At 32.2% G+C, this 10,970-nt stretch overlaps 1 protein-coding gene across 1 annotated transcript; it reads right to left on the bottom strand.

The window, feature by feature from the left end:
- Positions 1-1,647: 1,647 nt before the first annotated feature.
- Positions 1,648-2,956, bottom strand: LOC129884680 (cyclin-P3-1). Its single transcript, XM_055958965.1, has 2 exons — positions 2,346-2,956; positions 1,648-2,154 (listed from the first exon to the last, which is right to left on the bottom strand). Exons 1-2 carry the CDS (start codon positions 2,750-2,752, stop codon positions 1,881-1,883), a joined length of 681 nt encoding a protein of 226 aa, XP_055814940.1. The 5' UTR covers positions 2,753-2,956; the 3' UTR covers positions 1,648-1,880.
- Positions 2,957-10,970: the final 8,014 nt, after the last annotated feature.

Raw genomic sequence — 10,970 nt, 5'->3', positions numbered from 1 at the left:
TTCGGATTCCCCTTTAATTGAAACACCTGATCATCTCTCGGGGTTTGCTGCTGGTATATTTATGGTTGGACCTGTGGATGGCGTGTTTTTGTTTCTCAAAGAAAATTCAAATACTGAAGAGTTTTATGAACCTATATTGGGACTCTGTAATCCTGCAACCAGGTTGGCTACCACCCTCCCTGCACCCCATTTCCAGCTTCAAACTTTTTTTCGATGAAATAGGTGGCTATTTTGGGTTCGGATTTAACCCCTTTACGAGTAACTACAAGCTGGTTTGGGTTCGCCGGTTCTGGGATAATAACTATGATAGTATGTTTCATCGAGCATATGCAGTCGTTTATTCTACTTCTAAGGACTCTTGGAGAATCGTTAATCATAAATATCACAAAGTTCTCACCACCTCCTGTAACTACATATGTAGTGATCCTGATACGATTGGTTACCTTAATGGAGCTTATTACTGGATGATCAGGGAGGAAAATTACTGTGGCCTTCTTTCATTTGACTTTCACAATGAGGTGTTCGGTGAGATTAGAGGGCCAGATGTTCCACCTATTTATAATTGTCAGAGAGTGATATTGCTTGCTTGATGGCTCCATTAACCTTTTGGCCCATGTTTCAACACAGACTTTGCTTTGTGGGTTATGATCCAACCTGGTGTTTGGAACAAACTTCTTACCTTTCAATGCCTTTCACTTATTCAGACTATGTTTTGGGGCTTCTGGGATGCAATCCCTGTCATTTTCCTAAGTGAGAGTTCTGGGATGATCTCCTAGGATGTTAACACCTACGAGACAAGGCATCTTGGATATCGACATCAGGGGGATATTTGTGTTTGTACGGTTTATTTTTATAAGGAGAGTTTAGTAACAATTAAGCGAGGAAACAGGGAGCTAGACAGACCATTGTAGCTTACCTGACATACTTGCCTCCTCCTTAAACAACTGAAATATTTTAATGTTTGCAGCCAAGATATGGCTTATTTAAGGTCAAGTTCTTAAATCACCTTTCTTTACACAATTGCTGCTTCTATTGTTTTAATGCTGACAACTTGCTTTATGGAAACTGGTTATTTTATGAGTGATTTTTTCATGGCTTCAGTTTTTTGGTCCAAATCTGATTTGCATTAATATGCCAATACAAGGCACTATTGAATTGGCTAGTTTAGATTTAGACAATAAACACGGGCACCCCAATAAACATAGAGAAGAGTACAGTTCAGCTTTTCCAGGCCTCTTCAGGCTGTGCATTGAATTCCTACACCATAAAAATTAAGCTCTACAAGTGACTGTTGGTGAACAATTTGATAAGTCTTTATTTAAGACACTCTTTCCCCGTGAGAAAATTTGAATAGGTCGATCAATCTGTAATTTCACATTGGCTTCTGGGATTCTAGCACTGTCATTTTCTTAAAGTTCTCTGCTGGTCTCTTAAGAGGCATTTTGGATTTCGATATCAGTGCCAGAGGAGTAGGTGTAGGGTTTATTATTACAAGGAGAGCTTAGTAACAATTGAACGAGGGAATGGGGAGCTGGACCAACATATTTGACGACTCTGTGAGCAGCTGAAATAATTTAATGATTGCAGCCAAGATATTGCCTATACAATGCCAAATTCCTGAGACACTTTATTTTATAACAATAGCTGTTGTTTGAGTGTTAGCAATTTTGCTGACTTGCTTTATAGGAGAGTATTGTTAATTCTTTATGGCTTCAGCTTTTGTTCCTTACGCATTACATGAAACATACGTACAGACAAATTACAGTTCAGGCATAAAGCAGCAGTTAATATTCAATACCTTCACAATTCTCCAATGACAGGTATACAATTCAGAAGATTTTTCTCAGCCTCTTCAGGTCTGTCCATTGGATCCCTACACTCTAGAAAGCTCTACAAGTGTATCCTCCGACTGTAGGTGAACAATTTGATATGTCTTTGTTTACCAAACCCTTTCCCCATGCAAAAATTCGGATAGGTCGATCAATCTGTAATTTCACATTGGATTCTTTCTCTAGCTGCAAGCAGTACTTATCAAAGCTCTCAACACTTACATGCAGTCGGAAATCAAGGGCTGCCAGGAATTTCATCTCCAGCTTGTTCAGTTCTGTTGTGGTTATTCCTCCTACTTTTGCATAATAAGCATTGTTGTAGCAGCTGAAAAAGAGTGTGAAAATCTCATGAAATTTGTTCTTCAGTATATTTATGTTTCACTAATTTATTCAGGTGAAAGTACAGTTTTACCTAGACAATTTCAATTAGGTAACTGGATTTGGCGCAGTGTGAAATTGTATAGAAAAGACAAAATACAATATTAGGAATGAGGTCTGTAAGGCTAGAATACTTACTCATCATCTACAAACTTGACAGCCAACATGATGCTAGTAATGAGAAGGCGGTGAACATTAAGAGAGGTTAGTAAACAATCAGAGAGATTGAGGAATCTCTCCAAGTATACATATGCAACCACGAAACACGAAGGACTGCAGTTGGAGTACTTAAAAATGCGTTCAATGTACTGCTGAACAGTCAAAACAGGGGCTCTTGTCCCATGGAAGACGGTCACAATACCTCTCTTATTGGATCCCTTCAGTGCCTTCTCATTCTTTTGAACTGACCTCTCAACAACTGAAGCTACAATTGATAGAATCTTTGGATTTCCTTTATCTCCTCTATCATATTCATTCAACCCCATATTTGCATAAGTTTTCGAAATTGCAGATTTTGTACCAAAACCCTCTGCTCCCATGATCATTTTCCAGGGCTAATTGCACTGCACCAAAAGATACAGTTTTTAACACAATGAGATCACTATATAAATGACTTGTTGATTTTAGTTGGGAATAAAGGATTGCTATCAGAATTATTTTTTCCTTTTTTTTTGGTTTTCCTTTTTGCCATAGAAATTTATTCCTTTAGGCATCTTGGCGTTGCTTCTACGTTGGTTAATATTTCTAAAGAATATCAACAAGGGGGGGCAAAATGATACTACTACTAATGCTTATCAACAGCAGAAGCACTATCAACATAAAAAGGTAAGTACTGTAACTAACTTTTCCTAATACTTTAATAAATAAAGTTACAATTCAAAAAAATAAAATGATGAGTGGTAGTTAGGTAAATCCTCTTTTACAAAAAAAGAAAAGAAAAGAAAGACTGAATCAACAGTAAAGTCAAAAAGAATCCACCCCCACGGAAGATGACTACTCATGAAAGTTTTTCTTTCTAGTACTATAAAATAAATTTATAAAGAAAGAACAACCTAACTATGGTTGTAAATTGGATGTCCCTTTTTTTTACACTTCTTTTCCTCTACCCCAATTTTCTCTAATTTCTTTTAGTCAAATTTGAAATATTTAACTTTGATTATAAATAGCCAACCATTGTATACAATTCATTACACTGAGATAAAAAAAATAATTTTCTATTTTCTTTCTATCTTCCTTTCTTATCTTTTACTTAGTCTTCTTATAATTGAATTACTTTTATAACACGTTATCAGCACGAAACTCTAATTTTCTCCAAACAAATTAACTTCTATATCAGATATATCTACCAAAGAAATTTAATTTTAGTTGTCTTTGTTATTTCTAGATTAATATCTATCTCAGTTTTTATCATGTCAAATTTATCAAAACTTGAGTTTGTGGCACTTGACATTACTAGAAAAAATTATTTATCATGGATCCTTGATGCTGCAATTCAACTTGACGCTAAAGGTCTTGGTGATACTATTAAACAAAAAAATAAAGCATCAAGTCAAGATAAAGCAAATACCATGATTTTTCTCCGTCATCATATTCATGAAGGATTAAAAATTGAATATTTAACTGTGAAAGACTCTCTTGAATTATGGACTAATTTGAAGGATAGATATCACCACCTAAAACTTACGATGTTATCAAAAATTCGATATGACTGGATACACCTTCGATTTCAAAATTTTAAAACTGTGACAGAGTATAATTCTGCTATTCACAAGGTAAGTTCCATATTAAAATTATGTGGAGATACTATCACCGATGATGACTTTCTTGAGAAAATTCTTTTCACTTTTCACGCTTCAAATGTGTTGCTATAAAAACAATATCGTGAAAAGAGGTTTAAGAAATACTCTGAATTAATTACATGCTTACTTGTTGCAGAGAAGAAGAATACTTTGCTGATGAAAAATCATGAAGTCCATCCCACTGGGTCTGCTCCATTCCCTAAAGGGAATGTTGTAGCAGCACATAATCAGTCTAAATCAAGACAGAATAATTATCCTGGACGTGGTCATGGATGTGGGTGAGGACATGGTAGAGGACGAAACAATTATCGTCATCATGATAGGAATAAACATGAGAACAATAAAGTTCCTTAAAATAATCCTTCCAGAGGTAAATTCAATATTTGCCACCAGTATGGTGTGAAGGGCCATTGAGCACGTGAATGTCGTACGCCAGATCATTTTGTGAAACTTTATCAAGACTCTGTCAAAAAAAGAGATAATAATGTGGAAGCACACTTGAATTTTTAGAATGATAGTAATGAAGCAACTCCCTTAAATAAATATGAAGATATTGAGGCAAATCTTGCTTATAAAGATGATGATTTTGAAGATCGACCAAATATTATTCATTTGCAAACTGAAGATTTTATGAATATTGACTGAAGAATTGATCATCTAACTGGAGATAATTATAAAATAGTTATTGTTTTCCTATTATGTTTGATATTTGTTGTCCTTCGTAAAATATTTCTTAAGGCCGTGTAATTTCTTAAAGTTTCTTATGTTGTTAGTTTTTCACGTTCTTATAATGCATCTTTTTATTTATGAAGAATATGGAAATTCACCAGTTATCAGTTGGATCCAAAATCAATTATGATGATATGTGTCTTATTGATAGTGTCACAACACACACTATTTTAAGAGGTAAGAAATATTTCTCTTGTTTGATTATGAAAGAAGCTAATGTTAATATAATATCTGATAGCACAAGATTAATTGAAGGATCCGGATAAGATAAAATTATACTTATTGGAGGAACAAATTTAACAATTAATGAAGCATTATATTGTAGTAAGTCTCAAAGAAACTTATTAAGTTTCAAAGACATTCGTCAAAATAGTAATCATAGTGAGACTACAAATGATGAAAAGAATGAATATCTTTACATTACTACAATGATGTCGGGCAAGAAGTTTATACTTGAAAAGTTATCCGCTCTTTCATCCGGCTTATACTTCATAAATATTAGTATGGTTGAAACACATGCCATAATAAACCAAAGGTTTACTAACTCAAATGATTTTATTATTTGGTATGACCGGTTGGGCCATCCCGATTCTAATATGATGCGCAAAATAATTGAAAGTTCACATGGACACTTTTTGAAGAACCAAAAGATTCTTTAATTTAAAGAATTTTCTTGTGCTACATGTTCTCAAGGCAAATTAATTACTAGACCATCAGTAATCAAAGTAGGAATTGAATCCTCAGCATTTCTAGAACGTATACAGGGTGATATATGTGGACCCATTCACCTATCATGTGGACCATTTAAATATTATATGGTTTTAATAGATGCATCTACAAGATGATCACATGTGTGCTTATTATCAAATCGTAATATGACATTTGCGAGATTACTTGCTCAAATAATTAAGTTAAGAGCATAATTTTCAGATTATGCAATAAAGATAATTCATCTTGACAATGCTGGTGAGTTTACATCTCAGGCATTTAATGATTATTGTTTGTCCACTGAGATAACAGTTGAATATCCGGTTGCTCATGTTCATACTCAAAATGGTCTAGCGGAATCATTAATTAAACATCTACAATTAATTGTTAGACCAATGCTTATGACAAAAAAACTTCCCATTTCATTATGGGGTCATGCTATTTTGCATGCAGCAAGTCTTGTGCGGATCAGACATACAAGTTATCATAAAGTCTCCCAATTATAATTGACTTTTGGTCAACCGAAAGTTTCCCATCTTAGAATATTTGGAGGTGCAGTATATGTTCCAATTGCTCCACCACAACGCACAAAGATGGGATCCCAAAGAAGATTGGGGATAGATGTTGGGTATGAATCTCCTTCTATCATAAAATATTTAAAACCTATTACTGAAGATTTATTTACTGCAAGATTTGTTAATTGTCATTTTGATGAATCAATATACCCAGTATTAGGAGGAGAAAATAAGCAGTTGAAAAAGAAAATAGATTGGAATAAATCATCACTATCTCATTTAAATCCTCATACAAATACATGTGAACTGGAAGTTCAAAAGATAATTCATTTGCAAAATATTGTAAATCAACTACCAAATGTATTCATTGACCTATCAAAAGTTACTAAATCTCATATTTCAGCTGTTAATGCTCCAATTCGAGTTGATGTCCCAGTAGGATAATTAATTAATGCAAATGAGTCTAAACTGTATTTAAAACGTGATAGATCAATTGGTTTCAAAGATAAAAATCCTCAAAAAAAAAGGAGCGAACAATCAAGATAGTCATGATATGAAAGAACTTGCTCAAGAAGAGCGAGAAGACATAACAATTGATAAAAAATTGGAAGAAGTTAAGGCGCCTGAAAATGATAAAGAAATTTCAATAAATTATGTCTCATCAGAAAAAATATGAAATCGAAATAATGTAATTGTCGACAATAGTTTTGCTTATAATGTTGCTATTGAAATAATGCAACAAAATGGAGATTTTGAACCAAAATCAGTCGATGATTGTAAACAGAGGAATGATTGGCCAGTGGGTACAAATGGGTCTTTGTGCGAAAACGAAATGAGAAAAATGAAGTCGTAAGATATAAAGCACGACTCTTGGAACACGAATTTTCACAAAGACCTGACATTGATTATATGGAAATATATTCTCTTGATGTGGATGCAATCACTTTCAAGTATCTTATAAATCTGGCAGTTCATGAAAAACTTGGCATGCATCTGATGGATGTCATTACAGTCTATTTATATGATTCTCTGGATAACGATATTTTTATGAAAATTTCTGAAGGATTTAAAATGCCTGAAATATATAAAGATTTCCGGAAAACTTGTTTAATAAAACTTCAAAAATCTTTATATGGGTTAAAATAATCAGTGCGAATGTGGTACAATTGTCTTAACGAATATTTGCTAAAAGAAGAATATAAAAATAATCCAATTTGCCCCTGTGTCTTTATGAAAAGGTCTAGATTTGAATTTGTCATAATAGCCGTATATGTTGATGATTTGAATATTATCAGAACTTCTGAAGAATTTTCAAAAGCAGTAAAATGTCTGAAAAAGAAATTTGAAATGAAAGACCTTGGAAAGATAAAATTTTATCTTGGTCTACAAATTAAATATTTTGCAAATGAGATATTTGTACATCAGTCAACATATAGTGAAAATATTTTGAAGAGGTTTTTTATGGATAAAGCACATCCATTGAGTACCCCAATGGTTGTGAGATCTCTTGATATTAATACAAATCCGTTTCGACCTCATGAAATGATGAAGAGCTTATTGGTGCTGAAATATCATATCTTAGTGCAATTGGTGCATTAATGTATTTGCCAATAACTGTAGACCATATATAGCTTTCTCTATAAGCTTGTTATCAAAATTTAGTTCTTCTCCAACACAAAGACACTAGAATGGAATTAAACATATATTCAGATACCTCCGAGGGACCATTGATATGTGATTGTTTTACTCAAATGAATTCACGTCACAATTGGCTGTTACACAGATGCGAGATATTTGTCTGATCCCCATAAAGGTCGATCGCAGACAGGCTATTTATTCACATGTGGTGGTACAGCTATATCATGACGTTCAACAAAACAAACTATGATTGCCACTTCTTCAAATCATGTAGAGATAATAGCCATCATGAAGCAAGTCGAGAATGCGTGTGGTTAAAATCAATAACTCAACACGTTCAAGAAACATGTGTCCTTTCTTTGACAATAGACCCTCCAACAATATTGTATGAAGACAATGCTGCATGTATAGCTCAATTAAAGGGAGCATACATCAAAGGAGACAGAACAAAACATATTTCAACAAAATTCTTTTTTACCCATAATCTTCAAAAGAAAGGTGAAATAGATATTCAACAAGTTCGTTCAAGTGATAATTTAGCAGATATGTTTAACAAGGCATTGCCAACTTCAACCTTAGAGAAATTGAGATACAAGATTAGAATGCGTCATCTTCGAGATATTAAATAATCTTCATCAGAGGGAGTATAGTACGCGCTGCACTCTTTTTTTTCTTAGTCTAGGTTTTGTCCCACTAGATTTTCTCAGCAAGGTTTTTAATGAGGCAGCAATCAATGCATATTGAGAATAACTATATATATATTTATTTATTTTTTTACTAGAATTTATTTTTCTTGGACATCCAAGGAGGAGTGTTGTAAAATTGATGTCCCTTTCTTTACTCTTCTCTTCCCCTACCCCCACTTTTTCCCTAGCCCCTTTTAGTCAAATTTGACATACTTAACTTTGGCTATAAATAGCCAGCAAATGTGTGCAATTCATTACAGTGAGATCAAAAAAAATAATTCTCTCTTCTCTTTCTATCTTCCTTTCTTATCTTTTACTTATTCTTCTTATAATTTAATTACTTTTATAACAACTATGAAAAAATGATACATTTATTTTGGATCCTTTTTCTAAGTAGAAGACAAACAAAGTAAAGAATAAACATATCAGTGTAATTCTACAAGTAGAGTATGAAGAGAATAAAATGTACGCAAATCTCACTCATGTTATAAGAGGTAGGTGTCTTTTGGCCCCAAGTTCCCAAATATTCTTGGCAAGTTGTTTTTGGGAGAAATTTTGGTGAAGTTTCACCATGCGTTTGGCCCCAAGTTTTCTCAAGTTTTGGTGAAATTTTAAAAAATATTATTTTGTATCTTTAAGTTCTAAAAATTATTAAAAATATCAATAAGTTTGTGTTATCATTTTATAATGAACATGTTCCGTTAAAAAAAATCTTATAACATAATTGATAAAAATCAACAACAACAAAATAACATTATAGGTAAGAGTAATACATTAATCGAATCAAAAATAAATTATTCTTTTTTTCAAATCTTGTCATTCAAACTATTCTTTTTCGGAGGAGATAATACTAAACTATTCTTTTATAAAATATTCCCACATTTTATGAACAATCTCTTCCCGTTAAGCTTTCATTTCTAGATCAGATGACCAAGAAGATGAAGCAATATTGTTACTCTGAGTCGATTGTTCATCATTTTCATGAACGATCATATCATCACTTTTATATTCAGTGAATATTTCATAGATAAGTTTTATTTAAGTGAGATTAATGGTATTGGTTGATCATATTAATGGAGTAAGTTGATAGATAAATATTTAGTTGGAATTAATAAATAATTGGTGTTTTTTTTATAAAATATAAAAGTTTAGGATTATTTTTAAAATTTTAAAACTTTTCAAGTTCCCAAGTTTTAGTTTTTTTTTTTAGAATTTGGAAACTTGGGAATTTTGCCAAACAGTGGCAAATTATATTGACAAATACAAGTTTTTAAATTTTTTTCAAATTTTTTCCAAAAACTACTTGGGGCCAAATGCTCAAGTAAAGAGGCTTTTTGCTACTGCTTCTCTCAGAAAATCTATTTGATCAGGCAATCACAAATGCAACTGTCATTATTTCCTCTTTTTTATTTTGTCTTTTGGCACTTAAATAATTTTAATCTAAATATTCTGTTTATTTGAGGTTCTCTACACTCTAAACCTTAATTAATCAACAATGATACGTTTTTACTTGAATAAATACCCAAATTATCAAGTAAATCAATGCTATTCTATTCTGCTTTTGCTTTTATTCTTTTTGGTAATATATAATGCCAAACTAAATGTGAACAGAATAATTTAATACGATAATAATATGCACGTCAATAAATGACGAAAAGCAAGTCGACTATAACCAAAAAACATATACCAAAATAGGACAAATTAGAGATAATATTCTTTGTTTTTGTTCTAGGAGATAAAATTCTAGCTTATCTCAAGAGTATTTCAAGAGAATAATAAGTCACAAATTAATTAACAATACATTTCACATGAGTATATATTATATCCCAATGTTTTATTTTATAATATTTCTCGCAATTCTTTGATATTTTTGATACGAGATCCAAAATAAAAATAATGAAAAGGTACCTTGTAGGCCGTTTCAATAAGTTCGTAGGCCTAAAGCCAAACTTCATAGAGAAACCTTTTTCTTTTAGTTGTCATATGTAAATTGAATAATTATAACATACTCAATGTAATCCTACAAGTGAAAGTCTCGAGAAGGTAAGATATATGTAGACCTTATTAAATAAGAATATTAACAATGAAAATATTCAATAAAGAAATATAATATAAAGTTAGAATAATAGATTCTGCCTCAAAATTTTAAAAAGTTTACATAATGATACTAGTATGAATTTGTTGTAGTGCTTAAAATTTAAAGAATACATCAAAAAATAAATTTGATCTTTTTATAAACACAAAATAATAGATTTTGCATAATGCAAAAGGTTTGACCGTTTGGTAGACGTTAGAATATTGAGATAACAAAAATTGATTGGGGAATAAAAAAGGTAAATATAAAAATTGTAATGTGGGTTCATGATAATCTTTTTTTTTTGGTTTCCCACCCAGTGTCCGGAGCCGTGGAGCCCCGACTAAATCCGGATCGCGCACTGCAAGGCCCTTTCGGGAGTGTCGCTCCAACATAATTTTTGCAATTCCAGGACTCGAACCTGAGACCTCTGGTTAAGGGTGAAGTAGTCCTACTACTGCACCATAACCCATATTGGTGTGTGTTCATAATAATCACCAAAATATAAATAAGTTAACAAAATAGATAGCCACGTCAAAAAAATATTACAATTAATTAAATACTATTCAATTTTTCAATTATTACCACATTAAATAATATAAACAATTACTATA

This window comes from Solanum dulcamara, chromosome 4 (genome assembly GCF_947179165.1).
Source record: "Solanum dulcamara chromosome 4, daSolDulc1.2, whole genome shotgun sequence".
Classification (NCBI taxonomy): domain Eukaryota; kingdom Viridiplantae; phylum Streptophyta; class Magnoliopsida; order Solanales; family Solanaceae; genus Solanum; species Solanum dulcamara.
This window is presented reverse-complemented; position numbering and strand designations above follow the sequence as displayed.